The 20,432-nt window shown below is 38.6% G+C and overlaps 1 protein-coding gene across 5 annotated transcripts in view; it reads right to left on the reverse strand.

Moving 5' to 3' along the window:
- Window positions 1-6,929: 6,929 nt before the first annotated feature.
- ESYT2 (extended synaptotagmin 2) overlaps window positions 6,930-20,432 on the reverse strand; it is an 85,714-nt gene continuing 72,211 nt past the window's right edge. For 4 of the 5 annotated variants that reach the window (XM_042472123.1, XM_042472120.1, XM_042472125.1 and 1 more), the window contains 8 exons: window positions 18,531-18,617; window positions 17,400-17,549; window positions 15,477-15,862; window positions 13,372-13,470; window positions 11,899-12,030; window positions 10,589-10,694; window positions 8,928-8,977; window positions 6,930-8,841 (listed from right to left, as the gene is read on the reverse strand). In XM_042472123.1, the coding sequence (XP_042328057.1) occupies window positions 8,796-8,841; window positions 8,928-8,977; window positions 10,589-10,694; window positions 11,899-12,030; window positions 13,372-13,470; window positions 15,477-15,862; window positions 17,400-17,549; window positions 18,531-18,617 (1,056 nt within the window). In that variant the 3' untranslated portion in view covers window positions 6,930-8,795. The remainder of the gene's footprint in view (window positions 8,842-8,927; window positions 8,978-10,588; window positions 10,695-11,898; window positions 12,031-13,371; window positions 13,471-15,476; window positions 15,863-17,399; window positions 17,550-18,530; window positions 18,618-20,432) is intronic. The other variant, XM_042472121.1, reaches the window with a different exon arrangement.

Here is a 20,432-nt window from a genome sequence, read left to right on the forward strand (position 1 = left end):
TGTATTTACTTCCCACCCACCTCCAGGAAAATGGAGGACCAGAATGGATGTTCTATGTTGATCATATATGTTGATTGGCTTCATTTGTTGCCTAAAAATACTTTAAGGTACAGTACTTACAAAAATGTATGAGCAGAGTACAGTGGTCCTTCCACATTCGCTGGGGTTTGGGGTGAAGGACCCCTGTGAATGTGGAAAAATTGCAAATTAAAAATATCACTATTTTTTAAACTCTTTCTAGGAATCTCGATCCTCCCATGCAACTCTATGGTCACCATCTGCCAGAAGTTGATAATAGAACCTTGTTGGAGAACCTACAAATGACTAGGAACGTCTAGGTTTTCCAGCCCAACTCTATGGTTAACATCTGTCAGAAGTTGATCATAGAATCCTACTGGAGGACCTACAAATGCCTAGAGAAGTGTTTTCTTTAGCAACCTCTAGGTTCTCCTACACAACTCTATGGCCAACCTCTGGCCATAGAGTTGTGTAGAGAGAACATATAAATCAAAGCTGTGGATAATCAAATTTGCAAATGTCAAAGCCGCAAATACGGAGGACCAACTGTAGTGGCTGTATGTTTTGTTTCACATTTTTTGCTTCTACAAGGCCTGGATTCTTATTTTAAAATTCAGAATCTGGGGAATCTGAGCAACAGTTGTTTCTCAGAGCAACAGCTAATGAATGCATGTTCCAAAAAATTATCAGTTTATATCAATGGTGTTTAGTATGAATAACTTTGAAGACACTTAATGCATCACTTGTAAGCCCCCTATTGCATGCATGAAAGTGTGTACTTGCACAGAGTTTTCCATGCAGGGTGACTTCAGTTTGCTAAAGGTTTATGACTTATTGGAAAACTGAGTTGACACTCAAGTTGCCATTTTACTAATTTTGTGTCTAGAAGTTTAGTTTATTGTAAAGTACTATAGACTAAAAACATATTTTTAATCTGCTTCAGTGCAGTTTATCTTTCCTAACATTTCCTCTGTAGAAATACACACTGGTTTTACTCACACTAGCTTATTATAGGAAATTTTACCTTCATGGAATAGTGTTTTGAGTGCTGGAATATGACTCTGGAGACCAGGGATCCATTTCCAGCTCTGCCATGAAACCCACTGGGTGACCTTGGGCAAGTCACATGCTCTCAGCCTCAGAGGATGGAAACAGCAAGCCTCCTCTGAACAAATCTTGCCAAGAAAGTCAGAAACATCTTGAAGGTACACGTCATATGTTTCTACTCATATAGCCTCCCTTATATTTTTCTGTCCTTTTGTAAAAGGCTCAATGTTGGTAACTACACATACATTTTCTGGATGTTAATTTGCAGGATTATGCAACTTGAATGAGTATATGAATCTAAGTATGTAGCCACAGGAGTTCATTAGGACAGAAAAATCTTTAGCTTCAGCTAATAATCCAAATAATCCCCCATCATCCAACAATTTACAAATGAAAAATGTGACCCTGTGCAGGCTAAGAATCATCTTCTGAAGGGCAAAACTAGATGTCTGTAGATTCTTGTGTAGGTCACTTGGCATTTCACATACATCTTCAAATTGGACAGCTTTATTTACCCCTTTTATCCATGCATGCAGCCAAAAGAGAAGTGAATGGGAAGAAAAATCATTCATCAGGAACTGCAGCACCATCTAGTGCTATGTATTTGTCACCTATCTGACAGTAAAAACTCTATATAAGCATAAATATGATAGCACTAACATAACAAATATTGTGCTGTTCCAGCTTTTTGAAAGAGAGAAATAAGGAAAATCACATGTATGCAGACTATTCTCTGCAGCTCAGAGTCTTTATTGCCTAGGCTCAAACTAAACATAATTTTAACGTTGGATGCTGAAGCAAATTTTAAGCTCCATTTCTATCAAGTCCTCCATTACAATACATTGCTGAGAAGCAGAGCTTGAAAAGTGACTTTTTAAGTTGAAGGTGATGTTCTGAAGCCATCTCTAAGAACTATGGTCAATTATAGGACATAGAGCACCAGCATGCTACCGTACTGCTGTTATGTATAGCTTCAGCATGTTATTACATTAATTCTTCTTAAATGCAAAACTTAAAACTCTGCAGACTACCACTGAGCTATAAGTATGTATATGATTGCACCTTTAATTGCCTTAACTGATGTTGTTTACTGTAAATAAGGAATCTATGGTACTTATTAATTTTATTCCTATGCTACCTTTCTATACTACCAAAGGTGGCTCACAAAACAAATGGGCTAAAAACAATACATTTTTATTCATAATTAAAACCATCAGATAGAAACAATAGATTAAAAACAGTATAAAATCACCAAGAAGCATACAAAAATGTAACAAGAAAGCAACTCCCCTCATCATAAGAAGTCTCTCATTTTAAAAGTTATGAGCCATCAAAAGCCTGCTTAAACAAAAATGTCTTTGCCTGCCACAAAGGAAGAGCAGCAATGGGGTTAGTCTCCTGAAGAAGTGAGTTTCAGAGTGTGGGAGCAGCCACATAAAAGGCTCTCCCCCATATCCTCACCAAATGTTAGAATGGTACAAATATCACATTGGATAAGACCCTATTTTTGAAGTACCAAAGGATCTGTGGCGGGGTACAGACCGCCGCCGCCAGTAGGTCAGCGGGGGAGTCGGAGCCTTCACACGGCCCGACTCCTGCGCGGACCGAAAAAGAAGCTCCAAAATGGAGCTTCTTTTTTCGTCGCGTTTGCGACGTAGCGAGGCGCCAGGGGCGTGCTCGCTACGTCAGAAGCGGCGCGACACATCCGGACGCTATGCGTCCAGTACGTAAAGATGGCGCCGGCCATGTAGAAGGGCTGGCGCCATCTTGTACGGACGGAGTCCGTACTAGGCACAGGGGCGTCTATAAGAGACGCCCCTTTTTTAAAATGGGACGTCCTCCGGACGTCCCAAAGGGCTGTATAGAAAGCCCCTGTGTGTTCCATTTTAAGCCATTTCTTGAGATATCTGGCTAATACAGTGGTTCCTCATCTTTTCTGAGTCATGGGCGGGTTACAGACCGCCATTAAAGTACACGCAGAGCGCGTACTAGGGTTAGGAAGAGGCGGTGCTTCCCCACTCCCCTAACCCTAGTACGCGCTCCACGCACACAAAATGGCGGCAGCCGCTGCCATGATGGCATCACGAATGCGCCGCCTCCAAACGAGGCGGTGCGGATGTGACGCCATCACTCCACGCGAGGGCACTTAATGCGCCCTTTCGGCAGAGCAGGAAGGAGCTCCGAAACGGAGCTCCTTCCTGGTTTGTGTCGCTGGTGCAGCCGTGTGAAGGCTGCACCAGCGACGCAAATCAGAAAGGGGCCGAGCGACCCCTTTTGGGAGTCCCCGCTGCCTTGGGGTGTCCTTGGGCTTGAAGCCCCAAGGACACCCTTTCCGGCTGCGGGGAAGCGGCCTTTTGCCGCTTCCCCGCAGCCTGAAAGCGTGGGGCCTCGGAGGCTGCCGGTCTGGCGGGTGCAGGCCACCACTTTTCGGCGGTCTGTAACCCGCCATAGATACCTTTGATGAACACTATGGACCTCCTCCCCAGAAAAATGCACTGAACTTTTGAAAGGAAAACCTAGAGAAATAAACACAAATGCTTGCATTTGGCTCATGGACCTCCTGTATCCTCTTACAGGCTTATAGACAACAGGTCACGAACCCTCTGGAATAATTAAATTAAAGATGTTTGGTTTGAATAGGCATTCTGAACATAGCTGAAAGCCAAGGGTTGGGGGAATACCAGAAATTTGTGGAAAGTGCTGAAAGTAGAAGACGATAGCCAATTGTATGTCTTTGATATACAGTGGGCCCTTGGTATCCGCTGGGGTTAGCTTCCAGGATCTTCTGTGGATACCAAAATCTGTGGATGTTCAAGCCTCATTATATACAATGACACAGTAAAATAGTGTTCCTTATATAGAATGGCAAAATCAAGGTTTACCTTTTGGAATTTATATATTGTTAAAAAATATTTTCAATTAATGGATGCATGAATCCGTGGATAAAGAAGGCTGACTGTATGTTTTACTTGCCTCATCTACCTTTGCTGATACTGTATACCCTTATCTTCAGCTGTCTTCTAGACTGGGTACGTAGAGAGATCTTGTAGCACTTTCGAGACTAACTGAAAGAAAAAAAAATTGGCAGCACTGTTCAGTTAGTCTCAAAGGTGCTACAAGATCTCTCTACATACCGATTCTACGGACTAACATGGCTATATCTTTGTCTTCTAGACTGTCATGGTAATATTCTTACTATAGAACCAAGCTCTGAAAAAATGGTGATGCTTCTGCCAGTCATTTAGGAGGGCTGTGTCAGTTTGAGGATCCAATTAACAGAGGCTGGGGAGTAACTAGCATTTGCATTCCTCAAGAGCTTAAACCTCTCTTCTCTGCAACATTTTTGGAAAATCTGTCCCCTGTAACATTTCAGTACAGTGAGATATGCACAATATGACACCATTGTGTGAGCTGAATGCACCAGTGACTGCAAATTAAGTTGCAGACATATTTAAGACCATATTGGGATGGAGAAATAAAATCCAAACGCCACAATGACTTCCATATGAATCATTTACTGAATAAATACATGCAACTGCAAAATTACATGAGCAAAAGAGGCAATCTGTAATAAACCGACCACCCTTTCTTTTCCTTTCACCAGTTGCTTCAGGCCTGATATACTGAGGATTGGAAAGAAAAAGCAACCTTAAATCCAAACCCAAGTTAATACGTTGCCTTGGTGTTTGGATTACAGTAGCCCAATGGAAAGTACTGCTTTTCTCTCCAGCAAAAATGGCGCGATCAACAATTTCAGTACTATGTAACTGTAAATACAGCGAACAAAGCTTGGGTTTAAACACATAAAATATTTTAAGCTTTCCTTTAAGGCACAGGATTTAGAAAATAACAGTACGGAAAGCTAGTCTAATGACATTCAGTCCATGATTTGCTAATAGCAGCTTTATATTTCTTCCTCATTATTTTATGAGTCTCCAGTAAATTGTGGACAGATTAGATGTTTGCAAGCAACTTCTAACTTCTGTAGAATTTTGTAATAATTTTCCATATTTTGGTCCAGATTTTCATTAGAGGTCCATTTCTTCATTTTGGGGCCACCCAACAGGACTCTTCATATTGCATTATTATTATTTTTGGCATCTATCATTCAACAGAACAATTATCACATCATGTTATTTCCTCATGCAGCAGATATGGGTATGTTGGAAAGAACACTAGAAACACTGATACAGTGGGAGTTGATAAAGAAAGGAGATGATGACCAGTACTTCAACAAAGGACTGAAAGTGTTTACATATTTATTAGTAGCCTGCAATACTAATTGTTACCAGTCAGATCTGATTCTAATGCTCTACAAATACCATTAGGATCAGGCAGCAGTTAATTTTCAGTAAATGAACAAGGGTTTCTGATTCCCAGTTTTCTAAAAGTAGCAAAACCTTAAAACATTTTAACCTCTAAATTACATTGCTGAAAATAAAATGGAAGGGAAAACCCAGAAAACATCAATTGTTCTATTATATTAATTTCTGTGGGCCCTTGTACACTACACAGTTATAGCACTTTAACTGCCATGACAACATCCTATGCAATCTTGGGATTTATAGTTTAATGAGAGGTATTCAGAATTCTCAGCTGGAGAGCTATAGTACCTCACCCAACTACAAACACAGGGTGCAGCCATAGCAGTGAAAAATGGAACCATTGTGCTATAACTGTGTAATGGGAAAGAGCCCTATGTGTGTGAGAGAAAATGTGAACACGATTCTAGTACCAATAACAGCTTTCTGGGCTGAGAGTGCGCTTTGACGAGGCACCCTTCTCTAATTATCAACCTGTATTTGTCAGCATCTGGTTAGTGACTCTCAAGATTCTAGACCAGTGTTTTTCAACCTTTGACTGTCCAGATATTTATGGCTTCAGCTCTCAGAAAATAAATCCATATACAGTGGTACCCCGGGATACGAAATACCCACGTTACGAAATTTCCGGGATACGAAAAAATCCCATAGGAAATAACTGTTCCGGGTTACGAAGGTTATTTCGGGTTACGAAGAAAATTTTGGTGCTTTTTGGCGCTATTTCACACGAAATCGCGGCTTTTCCCCATTAGCGCCTATGGGTTTTCGGCTTGCGAAGGCTTTTCGGGTTACGAAAGCGGCGGCGGAACGAATTAATTTCGTAACCCGAGGTACCACTGTATATCCTATTATGGATACCTTCTTTGAAAGCTCTCCTGTTAGTAAAAACCAAATAATTTAGGAGTCCCAGATAATGCTACCACACAGTGTTCTCATTTACTAACGTCACATGCAAGCAGATCTTGATACTGGACTTTAGATTTTCTCCAGCAAGATTTCCCTACATTTTCTGAACCTTAACCTATCTTGTTTCCCATAAAGAATCATCATAAAAACTATATTTCCCATGGATGTTTTGATTTCATGTTATATATTTTCCCTTATATGAACTCTCTAAAGAAAGTCACACACTGGATATGTTCTTGTCATTTAAAGAGAAGTGAGGAGCTACATTAATCCAAATTATAGTAGTTATGATGCACTTCCTCTCAGGGAGCTCAATCATGATATTCTATATATAGAATTCAAAAGCATAGTTGTGCTAGTCTGGATCAGTATGCAAAGCGATCTTGTAGCACCTTTGAAACTAAGAGAAAGAGGTTGGCAGCATAAGCTTTCACAGACTTCATCAGGAAGTCTACAAAAGCTTATGCTACCAACTTTTTTCTCTCAGTCTCAAAGGTACTACAAGATCTCTTTGTATTTTATATATATTCAAATATCCAAAAGATGCTGCAGAGGTCTGCCTAATGAATCCTAATGAAGCAAAATTAAATAAGGGATGTCAGTGTGTGTTACATATGGATATAGCATGTCAAAGTACAGGCTGAAAAACGAAAAATGATTTATTTTGTAAATTTTGGTAGGAACAATCTCTTACATATATGACAGGCACTTTGGTATTCTTAGTAGTGTACTTAAAGGGCACAACGGGAACATTTGTGCAAGCTGAAATTAATATGCAGGAGAGGTTCCTGCAAGATGATACTAATCGTCTATACTAGAGGTAAAGACTCTATAAGTTTTAATTTTAAAGCTAATATTCCACAAATTTATTCACTCTTAAAAGTCCAAGACTGTGAGGCTACTGTCCACAGATAAACTATACTGCTTCTTGGGTCAAAATACAAGCATCTTTTTTGTTGCTGATAAACTCATCTGAACAAGTTTTTGAAATGAAGAAATACATTTAATGCCTCATTGATTCTGAATGCAATAGTGATTGAAAGGAAGCAAAACACTCACACTCAAATCATCTTCAAGGTTCAACCCCACTCTGTCCAAAAACCCTACTTTTGAATTTCCTGGGCCTGTAAAAATGAAATGAAAAAGCTACACTGATTACAACTCACTCTTGATTTAAAATGGTTCTTTTACTTTCTTTACTGCATGATTATCATTCAGAAGTAACACATGCAAATTCAGTGCTGGTTTGATGCAATCTCCAAAGAACACCTTTTCACTTCCAGTAAAAGACTCCTTACTGGGGATGTATCTGATGGACTCTGGTGCTGGTCCTTGCAGCAGAACACAGTGGCATTTAAATGGAATGTGACTATTACATGGAAGTTACACCCATAAAGAGAGATAACTCCTCCAAGTTCTGCTATGAGCATCATGAAGCAACCAAAGAGTCAGTCAGATATTCAGACATGGATGGAATTTTCTATAATAAAAGTTCCAGTTTAACTGCAGACAAACCAGCATTTTATGATGACAACAATAATTATGCTGTGAAGACCCAGTTATAAAGGAGGTATTATCGATCAATGTGATACTACTATAAATGTTGGATCATGGGGGGTTAATATCAAACTCTTAATCATACTGTTGCATAGACAATTTTCTGGTAGTCAGGGGAACTAAACTCTCACAGGAAGCAATGACTGCAAAGTGCACTAAATTACTGAAGCCTTCACTTTCACATTATAGAGTCCCCAAATGAACATATTATGATTTTAGGACCTTGATAGACTTTTTTATACAGTATTTATATATATACTTTTCTTTATAATATCTCAATGAATTTGTGAGCTATATGCATCATCTGGCTGAAATTTCAAGAATACATTTTCATATAAATATTAAAAAGTTAATATTTTTACTCTCCCTTCTTGTAAGCCTTTAAGGCTAGAAATATGTGGGCTAACTGGTATGTTAACTTCTCCCAGACTTTTAATCTATAATATTAGTAAAATTAAGACCATTTTGCTGCCATGACCATTCCCAAAACATGGTCTACAGATTTTACAGCACATGTTTAGAAGAAAATATCCTTGCTGTGACCTTGTCTTCTGCCCTCTAACCACAGAGGAAAATTCGTTTTAAAAATGCTATCTATTTACATGGCAAACATTTTGGGGTAAAACTAAACAAGGTAGGAAAAACAGATAAACATTTTCTCACTTTTCTCAAGGGTACAAATCCAAAAAAAGGTTCCATTGTTACTCTACAAACCCTATTGCACATTAAAATAGCTGTAACAAATAAAGACAAGAAGGTTTACAGTTAAACTGACTTAAGCCTACATAAAATGTCCAAGGGTTATAAAACTGTTGGGGAGCAGTGTTGGACCTAATAACTAAGAGTTATAAAAAATAATATTGGTACATCTGTGTGAACAATGCTGATAAAATATATAAAGGTTGGCAAAAGTATGCTAACAGGAGCTTCTGGCAATCAGGTTTCCTAAGGTGCAGCATGAGGCCTTGTACCATCTTCTGTCAAGTCATACCTACAAGATAAATAAAAAGAGAGGAAAGTGAACAACACCATTAAAAATAACTACGAAGGAAAGAGGATCACAGTGGCCATACTTACCACTGGGTAAAATTTTTGGAAAGTTCTTCGGATGCCAGTGGTATCAATACCTATGTAAGATAGTAAGAAGGCAAATGAGATTTTTAAAAACACTATGGCATTGTTGGAGTTTTGGTTCTGAATCATAAGCATCTTAGGTTTGCATAAACATAACTCTGGTTAGGTCCCAATTCAAACTTTAAAGGCATGGATCTCACCACTACTCAAGCTTTAGCTATAGTATAGACAAGTCATAGACAAGTATTGAGCACATACTCAAAAATGAAGATGTGGTACCGTTTAATTGCTTTGACCTACAATCTAACATGACTGCCCAACTCCAAGCTCAGTGAACTCAGTGTCTGGAGACTGCCTAAGATACACACATATGGAATTTTTAATTTTATTTCCCTGTGAATTTTTGATTTTCCTTATAGGGAAGAGATCACATGATCCCTTGCTGGTAAGCATTTTCTGCAGAGGTAAAACTCCTTAAATCTCTCCTGAGAAGTCTAAACTAAAACACTGAAATCCAAGTGTCAGAACAGTTCATTCAAAAGTGGAAAGAAAACTTCAGCTGTCTTCCTACTACTGTATTTCAATTTTCAAAAAACAAAAACAAAAACAAAAAACTGGGTTTACCCAGGATTCATCCCTCATCTGAATGGACAGCATCCCTTCTTGGCTACAGGGACAAAAATTCAGAATTTCTCTCTCTTTCTTTCTAGGAAGAAGGAAATTCTCCATCCAAAGAAATGCAGCAAGATTTAACAGCAGAGAGTCACAATATCTGAGAAATCAATGGGGTCAAGCAGACCAGCACCTTCAAGCGTCCTCTGGCAGCTCCAACCCTAGTCGCTCCCCATTCATTGCGGGACCACAGCAACCAGACACTGAGGGCTTGAAGCTGGCTGCCACCATGAACCTGAATTGGCCACCAGCAAGGTTTTGCGCTCCTTTTTCTGGTGGCCCTGGGCTGCCTTAGGCAGCTGTGCCATGGCTTCAGCCTGTTCCAGGGACATGTGTCATCTGTAGGCCACACCTCTGAATCGGCCCTTGGCCGGCGCTTTTGGCCCATGTACTTCGGGCCAATAGGAAATTTAAACCAAGAGTGGGGATGATTTATGACTAGCTGGGAACCATATTACATTACCAAGAAGATACAAAGAGGTAGAACAAATACATAGAAGAACTATGTAGAAGAAATGAAAGAATGACAAAGCAAGTTTATTATACGTATTTGTTTTAAACTTGTTGATCTCATGTTGAGAGAAAGTCGAAGTGTTAAAAATGTTTCCATAAACGGGGTAATATAACATGAAGCGTGGAATATTCTCATAAAACTGAAGATACTTTACATATGATCTGAAGGAAAAATGTTTCACTGGTTTAAGAATATTTATGTTTTAAAAATCATGCTGCTTATCTAGACATCTGCTGACCTCTCGGCACTGCATAATTTCTCTCAGTTCAAAATGAGATAAATTTAGCATTATTAGAAGAGACATAATTTAAAGGGAAACAAGGTTTGTTTCAGTTCAGAGTTATTTTGATGATGATGCTGCAGCTACAACATTAAGCATCAAAGTAATTCAGCTCATGGTGTAGCTCATGGGCATAGGCTTGGATCAGAACATAGGACTGGTGTCCTAAGGGATGTTTCTTAAATGTTTTTAACTTACCTTACCAAGCAGCCCTTTGTCTTTGGACAAGAAACCACCACTATTTTTTACTGCTACATCTAGCGTTCTCCTCTGCAGATCAGCTAATGAAACACTGAAATCAAAGCTGAAAAGAGAGAAAGATTTTAGAGAAAATACGATGAAAGGCTTTGGAAATCTGCATTGTTCTGCTTGTGAAATGGAACACAGAATAAGGCACTGAAGATATCTGCACCTTTGAATCTCTGGTTGTGTTTAATATCTATCTATCTATCTATCTATCTATCTATCTATCCATCCATCCATCCATCCTAATCCACAGGCCTCCAGAATAAAATCCCTGAAAATTTGCAAAGAATTTTTGAGAATGAAGCAACTGAAACATGTAGTACATGGAAAAATACTGATGGACAAAACTGCATTTCATTTCCCCAATTTTATTTTCTTTCTCATCCGTCTGACCTCAATTTTATTTTCTTTCTCATCCGTCTGACCAGTACAAAAATTTCCAAAGGCATCCTGGAAATTCTACTTTTCATTCTTCCTGAAGAATTTTGTTGAACTCAGATTTACATCTGCTTACAAAATTCTTTGTGTTATTAATATGTAGAGAGATCTTGTAGTACCTTTGAGGCTAACTGAAAGAAAGAATTTGGCAGCATGAGCTTTCATAGACTTGAGTCTACTTCCTCGGATGCATTTGGACTTCCTCAGATGCATATGTATTATTAACTTAGGTATGTTGCAAGCTCAAAATCCTTTCACTGGATCTGCACTAACACAAAAATCCATGATTTAAGACAGTACAGTGGACCCTTGTTATATGCTGAGGTTTGGTTCCAAGATCCCCCGTGGATAAAAAAAAATCCGTGGATGCTCAAGTCCCACTAAATATAATGACAAAGCAAAATGGTGTCCCTTATAAAAACTGGAAAAATCAAGTTTTGATATTTGAAATTTATACTTTTTTTAAACATTTTCAATTTGTGGATGCTTGAATCTGTGTATCAGAAATCCTTGTATAAGAAGGGCCAACTGTACTTCAGTGGGGATTATAGAAGTAAACCATAGATCAGTGGTACATAAGATGCTGCATCTTTTGTCTTTTTGTTGCAGGAATCACTGGAAGCTTAGCAACAGTAAACTGCTAAAAGCATTTCTATTAGCTTTTGTCAAAGCTAAAGGCCATTACTAGGTGACAGAAAACAAAATACAGACAGGGCTTGTGAAACTGATTACTGGTTAAGTCTTTAAAGTTTAGTTTTGTTTCATTTCAGTGCAAGCAAAACCATTTTATCAACTTCATGCTGAAAACTGAGATTACAACATACGCCTGATCAAAGACTGGATTTAAAGTCTTCTTTGACACGCTGGTTTTTCTTCTTCCTGATCTCCTCTTGTCAGGCAATAAATACATTCGAACATAGGGGTCAGATCCCTCTTCTGAAAAGGCTATTAGATTTCTGTGACCAAAGAACATAAAATAACCAGATCAAAACAAAGTACAAAATAAGAAGCAGTACAAGTTGTAGATCATATCAGGCTGTCTGTCTCCTGTATGCATTACTGCCTGAGCTCTTATCTACCAATTATTTGCCTATATGCACCCACTCACCTGCCTCCCAGACAAAGTATTCTGGCTGGCAGGAATCTGGCCAAGCTAGTTTTCAAGTTCAGACAACTTCAGAGGAGTGGAGCTGAGTGCTATTGATAAAGTCAGGTATTTTCAAGAAGTCACATGAAGGACAAGACAAAAAAGCAAAACTGCTTGCTATTGCTTAATATTTACTCAAATACAGACTATTAGGCAATACACTGGCAACACTATTTAGGGAAATCTTAGGATTTGGTTCAAAAATATGTGAAGATGATAATTTATTGCTCCCCATTTCTTGCCCTCGGTTTCATTAGGTCTATCTAATGTGTTCTCCGCCACACCCCGGTAAAAGTTAAACTTGCATAGTTGTGAAATTGTGCCCTGTACATTAAAAGCAATAGTAGACTAAAGGAAGACTTTTCCTTTTTTGCCAATAATAGCCAATATTTTTGCCAATAATAGCCAATAATTTTCAGTAAAGGAGTGTAATTTTCTGGTTTGTGAGAAACTGAAAAACATATTTGGTATCTTTGCTTTCATGAAATATTGTTTTTAGGCCTGACATGCTATCTTGACTATGCTGGCTAGAGCTGCAGCCCAAAAATATATGGAATGCTACTAGAGCCCCATCCCTGAAATACCTATTCATCACAATAATTTAGGCACAATAATGAGAAGACAAATAGAGCAAGCTTTACAAAAGACATTCCTTAGACTATTAATTATTTTATAGTTCAGTGGGAACTGCAATATTCAGGGTTTAAGGATATTTAAGGGCTGAGGTAGACTCAGATGCGAGAGTCCACCTAGTGCAGCACTGTCAATCCTGATGGACAGTACTTCTCTGGAGTGTCTATATTCAGGTAGAATTTCTCCTTGGCACAGCAATCTGGGTTTCTGTAACATAACAATTAATATTACACTCCGCTAAGGCTATTCTTCTAGTGAAATATCTCATATACATCATAATCAAGTAAATTACACACATGGTTAATATTTTGGATGGAAAATGAGTTGTTGTGCTATACCATACACTTTAAAACATGGCTGATGATTCTCAAACAAACAAACCCTGGTTGCCTCTATTCAAAATGGCTTAGGGTTGCAAAAGCAACTAGTATATCTTAAACTGATGAATCAGTGTGTCCTTGTGTGTAATGTCAACATTTTCCATCCAAGATTCAGGAATGTATAATATTCCACTCACCTACATGTGTGAACCACCACCATAAGTTTGTTTCTTTGTGAACTGTGACGAATTGTTAGCTGAATCTGCCCCAACGGAGACTGTCCTAACGTAGTGCCACTGTGAAAATCATCATAATACTAGAAGTCAGTTTTTAGTTACTATAGCATAACAAGCACTTCACAGGTAAGCAGCTTCACTTTTAGATTTCTCGAATGTTACAATGAAGCATTGTTTTATACCATCTTTTCTTCCTGTATACACAGAGATATGTATTCAGTATCAAAATGCACATGTGTCGAATTTCTCTTGAACCACATGCATGTTTCAGATTTATCTTCGATAACAGTAAAGTTTATATTCAAAGTGCCTTTGCCAACAGTAAACAAAATGAATAAAGTTAGCTTAGTAAGCAGTGACTGTTTACAGAAGTCGAGGGATGGGATGAATAGCTCTTCAATTTTAAACAATAAAACTCTCTCATATATGTATGTGTGTGTGTTTGTCTAAGAACTTTATAATGAGAAAACTGTAACTGACTATCTCACATGCAAGTTCTGAAAAGCATAATGGAGAGAAACTAACAGATAGGGAATGATCTCCACATTAGTTTAAAAAAGGATCTTTACAAAGTGTCTTGGGCAGGAAAGTTCCATCAGATAAATGACGAATATATCAGTTAGAAGGGTATCAGTTGAAGGTAAGCAATTTTTAAAGCATGACTGTAAAGGACAGCACAGTTATAAGAACACCAACCATATATAACTGTTTATTAGACTCTAGTGGTTATTGCATTTATTTACAGCAGCAACAAATATTTTTACATTAAGCAGTACTTTAAGTTTACTTCTGCAAAACAGTTTTATTGCTATTTATGTTATGTCATGTCACATCAACTGCACAAACCTTATTTTACACCTAAATTCAAGTGTGAATTTGTAATTCTAATTAATCAATAAAACAATACAGACACTGTCAATATGTGATCATGTTTTCTGAACATGTTCCTTGGAGAGATTGATTTCATTTTATAGTAAGAGCTTACCGTAACTGATCATTATATAATCAACAACGGCAGAGTCCACAACCCAGGACCTCCTAAATGCAATACAGGGGTTCTGCTCTTGTACAACAGTTGTTTGTATGCCTAGTTTTGCTTCAGTACAGCATGCTTCACCTTTCTCACAATATGAGATCCAAAGCAACATAGGAATTTATCATATGGGAGAAATTGGAAGTTAAAAGGGGTAAATCCCGTGTTTATTGTGCAAATTAAACATAATTGCAAGATTTGTTTTCACATGACGTTGTGTGTAATCTGCTATTAATCCGCTAACAGACATGATCCAGCATTTAGGCATTTATGGGAAATTATCGTGAATTCATTTTCGCTTCATTCATGAATTCGCTTTATTTGTGCAATTGCTATGGTGTGAAAGTTAACTGTGCTTTATTCACAGGATAATCATCGATTTTGAGCTTGTTGCTGGATTTTCCATGGTTTATTGGGGCAAGTATACCTCCATTTCTGCTTTGTGGGCAGATATGGCTGGCTGGCGAGAGGCTTGCAGCATATGCTCTGGATTATTTCTTTTCGTATTGTTATGTTCCTTTATGCATGTGGCAGGAAATGCAGGGATGGGTCATTGAAATAAACAGATAAAATGAAGATGATGAGGATGAATACAGTGAGCCCTTGGTATCTGCTAGGGTTTGGTTCCAAGACTCCACCGTGGATTCCAGTGACGCAATTAATACACATGCATTCATATGCAAAAGTCGCTATTTCCAAACCATTAATGAGATATTCACGCATCTGTGTGAAAACCAAATGCGTGTTCTACCCTTTTTACCACATTGGTAATGTGCCCTTATCACATTATTGTCAGCTGTGTGTGAAAACCATTTGCGCATTTACACGCTGCGGACACTTTAATACTTTAATGGGATGGTGGCACATATGGTCCCCCCGTGTGATAAACAATAGTGTCATTAAGAGCATCAGTCTTGATTCTGTGCCCTGATGTATTAAGTATCACAGCCCTTAATTTCATTCAACAGCCCTTCTGACTCCTACTAGTCCTAGGATTTGATACCAATATTTAAAAGAGGAAAAAATACTGTACTTTTCAAGTTGTCTTAGTCGTTGCCGCAGCTCCTGTGTAGCAATGGGAAGTGATATGTCCGAAGCTATACTTGGTGTTGGTTCTTTGACTGAAAGATGGCTGGGAGAATAGCTCAAATTGGAGGCAAGGAGACTGGAGGAACTCCTGCTGAGATCTCTTGGCCACTGAGGACTAGGATTAGAGGGAGGGCTTTTTTCAACCGTATCAGTCTTTTTATCAGTGTCTGCTGCTGTAGAAGCATGTGGTTTGTTCAAGTCAGCTGCTGGGGAAATGGGGACCTGAGGCTTGAAAGAACCTTTTCTTGCATCTTTGGAAACAGAGGGCCTCTTCACTTGGGCTGAGTGTTGGTGGTCTGGTGACCTCTCTTGCTTTTCAAGAGAAAGGATCTAGCAATAATAAAACAAAGAATATGACATAAATTCCTTCTTGCAGTACAGCTAAATTAAGATACGTAATGTCTAAAAATGTACAAAGTGGTCTGCTAAATTTCAGATTCCATAGCAACTATATCATGTCTAGACCTAGTAATCCTGCTATCTCTGCAAGTCACAGTATGTACATACTTGAAAGATTCTGATGTGATTTATGTTGGCAAGGGGATCTGTGCAACTGAAGTCTTGCTACCCCCTCAATACAGTGGAGAAATATCCAGTTGACTGAAATGTAGTTAGCAGAAGATGGCTTGAATTCCTTTCTGTAATCTAAAGCATGTTTACAGTGTTGCACTTACCAATCTCCTTTTTCCCATAGATGTTAATAATTTAATATATCCATTGGTAATTTAGAAGTACATTAGCAATCCAAATCTCCACTTGTTAAGTACTAGCAGCTTGGTTATTGCTCTCAATATGTCTGCAACCCCCAGTCATCAAACTTGTTCTGGATATCTCCCTATATTTGTTAACATTATTTTATATTATATGAGAAAAGGAGAGATAAGCATGAGAGAATCAACCCTTCCCCCCAACTAATTTCCCATAAATTAGGGGTAGATATATGTGGGGTACAATGGCCTAAATCTAGATTTCCGATTCAGCATCACACTACGGAGGGAAAGCAGTATTAGTGATCTGTGTTCTGCCCTTTTCCAGAGTGTGAAGTGTCTGACCCCATACTTAGTCTTATCCAAATCCAATCTCATTTATTTCTGGTTGTAAATGGATTGTGTACTGGGTATACAGCATCATATATTATATTTAATGTTGCTGATTTTCAAATTTAATGAATGTATGTTTAGAATCAGGAAGCAAAGTAAAAAAACTGTTAGGCATACTCATTGTTTTTTAAATTTTATATTCATACATTTTAATGCTTTTGTACTGTTTTTAAATTGTATTGTTTTAAATTTGCTGTTCACTGCCTTGAGTATTGGGAGAAAGACGGGATAAAAGTAAATAAAATTGTCGTAGTCGAAATTACATAGTTACAGAGCTTCCTACCTTACTCCAGTGGATCAACCAAGTATAAAGTAGGAAAGTGCCTTATAACAAGTTTCAATTAAAACAGTAGATTTTAGCCTAATGACAAACGCCCTTCAAGATCTTCAGTCAAAGATTCTACCCCATCCTAAGTGAGAAGCTTTTTAAATAGAGATGTGAGGGACTGAATGTGGAATGGCCTACATGCAAAAGATGTGTTTCCATGCAGATGTATGGGCCTCAGTGTTATGGAAAATAATGCTGCCTTCCCAATTGTATACATTCTTATTTTGAAGGCTTTTTGCTGTTATAATTTGTACCTTCACATATAAATGATGGTTTGTAGCTGGAAGCATGGTAACTTTTATTCTCATATCTCTTGAAATGTAAAAAGAAAACATAGTAAGTAGATTTCTTTCCTTCTACAGCCCCGAAAAGGAAACTACATATCATTGTCAACATTTATATTAATTTATATTAATTAAGAAATCTTTTCATACTATACCCTGAGTGCAATCTTCATGTTTACAGTGCTGTTTGGGCCAGAATTGCTAAGATGAAATCTCTGATGCATAGTTAGATCTTCACTTGCTAGGAGTTGGCTTAGGGGAAGCTTAAAATTTCCCAATGAACACTGGTGCTGTTCATCTTTGACCTAGAAAAAAATAAAGGTTTCATTCCAGTTAAAGCCCTTTCAAACGAAATCATGATTCTTCACTAACAGATACTGACTGCATGGCATAAAAAGAGATTATAAATTCTCCTGATCTCATGAAAAATCAAAAGTCAACGAAGAATAAACTTAATCAAAATTTCAGTAAGGCACAGAGTTGCCCCTCCACATTTACATCTTTCACTTTTGTGGATTTGATTAATATGTTCTTTCTAGGAATTTCTAGATCCTCCAGCATGACTATATGGACAACATCTGCCAGAAGTCGCACTGGAGGACCTAGAGATTCCTAAGAGAACACTTTTCTAGGCATCTGTAGGTCTTCCAGTGCAGTTCAATGGTCAACTTCCAACAGATATTGACCACAGACTTGTGTTGGAGGACCTAGAGATTCCTAGACAGCTGTAGTCTCAGGTAAAAGAAAATGTGTTTTTTTATTTGCTGTTCTCCCACTTTCATAGGGATCCTTGCTCCTAATTCCAGCAAATAATTTTTCCTAGCATATTGGCAATAATATAGGTTAACTACGCTTAGTTTTATAGTCTGTCTTTACTTTACTCTCATTAATTTTCCATATACTAAAGGCCAATACCACAAAAAGTGGAGTTTACACTGACCATCAAAATGTTATAGGTAATGTGAACTTTTCAGCATTACCAGAAGTAAAACAAGTTCTACCAGGTCAGGATGCCACACATACTAACTTCAGCCATGAAAAGTATTTTGTAAAGCCATAAATACCATTATGTATTTCATTGTCTATAAGATGCTACAAGACTGTTTTCTGCAACAAACATCTCTACTCTACTGGAAAGTGTTATAAGATCTTAGGTATTCCAGTATCAATGTACTATATGCAGAAGGAGGAATATAGCCCATGGAAACCTGATGGCAAAAATTACAGGCTACTGATGGAAGAAGCAGGTGGTCACTCAGAGAAGTAAAAAGCAAGAGACAACTTACCTCAACTTCTAGCTCTTGCCGCCTAGGGTTGTGAACAAAGAAAGTGAAGTTTTCTTCCCACACTGGTTCATTTGTCTTGTACCGGATCTATTTAGGGATATGGAGAAGTTTCTGTTCAAATTAATGACTGAAAGTAGGTTCAGCTTATACCAAAGGGATGGAAAACCTCCTCACAAACATGATGGCTGAATTTCTTTGCCCTAATACTTCAGAAAGCATCACCACTCCATTCAGAAAGCCCCCTTACTGAAGTATGCATTTGGGAAAGAAAAAAAAACCCTCACATTTGCTTCAATCAGACTTGCCACAGCCCAATGCAAGCTGTCAGGATCTGGTCTGTTCTGGGACTCTCATGTGAGGTGTGTGTGTGCTTGTGCGCCTTCAGGCCGCCTTTTGACTTATGGTAACCCCATGACTTTCAAAGACTGTGTCTGCACAACAGAAATAATCCAATTTGACACCGCTTTAACTGCCATGGCTCAATGCTATGGTATTCTGGGAACTGTAGTTTTGTCAGACATTTAGAGCTCTAGTGCCCCACCAAACTACAATTTCCAGAATTTCACAGCACTGAGCCATGGCAGTTAAAGTTGTGTCAAGCTGGCTTATTTCTGCAGTGCAGATGCAGCTCTAGGGTTTTCTTAATCAAGGAAAACTCAGAAGAGGTTCTGCCAGTTCCTACTCCTGAAATACAGTAGCTGGTATTTGTTGGCAATCTCCCATCCAAGTATTAACCAGAACTTACCCTGCTTAGCTTCCAAGATCAAACAAGATCTGGTGCCTCCTGGGTCTTTAGGCCTACCGTGTGTGATATACTGAGGCTTAACCCTAATATGGATCAAACTCTCACATTGGTAATTTAAACTGGGGAAAAGCAAGCAACTGGAGCACAAGTTCTTTTCCCCTAAGGTGCAGTCCTCATGATTTCGAGCCATGAGGGAGGCTCATGTGCGTCCTCCAAACCCTGGGTCATGAATATCCCAGTGCCTGTAATTTGTTGGTATTCTGTGCTGGCCGAGGAGGAAGAGATACACGTCACTCCATAGCTGGTACGGAGGGTGAGGAGTTAAGACAGGTGAGAAGCCCTACGCACTGAATGGAATTCTCCAAGGGATGCAACTAGCCTGCAAAATGATTTTTTCCTGACCTACACTGTTGTTTTGCAACTTTAATGTATTTACTCTGAAAAAGAAGCACAGAATTGAGATAGATTGTTGATAGGCAAGTCATACAAAAGGTTAGATTTTTGTGATTTATCTAATTCAATTTTATATTGAAAGTGCTTACAAAACCTACTTCCATGTCTATGCAATGCATTGCTGAGGATGTAGGTATGGGTATATGAAACTCAAGTTTAAGTTTTTGTTTCAGCTGTGAAACTGACATAAAGGCTTTGGTCAAACTCACTACAGTGGTACCTCGGGATACGAAATACCCAGGTTACGAAATTTTCGGGATACGAAAAAATCCCATTGGAAATCATTGTTCCGGGTTACGAATGTTTTTTCGGGTTACGAAGAAAATTTTTGGTGCTTTTCGGCGCTTTTTCGCACGAAACGCGGCTTTTCCCCATTAGCGCCTATGGCAATTCGGCTTACGAAGGCTTTTCGGGTTACGAAAGCGGCCGCGGAACGAATTACTTTCGTAACCCGAGGCACCACTGTATTCTCTAACCCTAACCCATTCCACAAAGTTATATAAGGCTGCATTAAAAGGAAGGAAAGCCATCATAATCCTTTTATGATGTCTGGAGGCAAGAGGCATTGGAAGAACGTTTCACTCAACAGGTAGCCTTGTACATATATAGGAACCCCAAGTTCTTGACCAACGTACTGATGAAATCTATAGCCAGGCCTGGGCTTATCAGTTTGGGAATCCTCCTCCAGAGCTATCCCTGCCTCT

Source organism: Sceloporus undulatus, chromosome 6 (assembly GCF_019175285.1).
Source record: "Sceloporus undulatus isolate JIND9_A2432 ecotype Alabama chromosome 6, SceUnd_v1.1, whole genome shotgun sequence".
NCBI classification, from domain to species: domain Eukaryota; kingdom Metazoa; phylum Chordata; class Lepidosauria; order Squamata; family Phrynosomatidae; genus Sceloporus; species Sceloporus undulatus.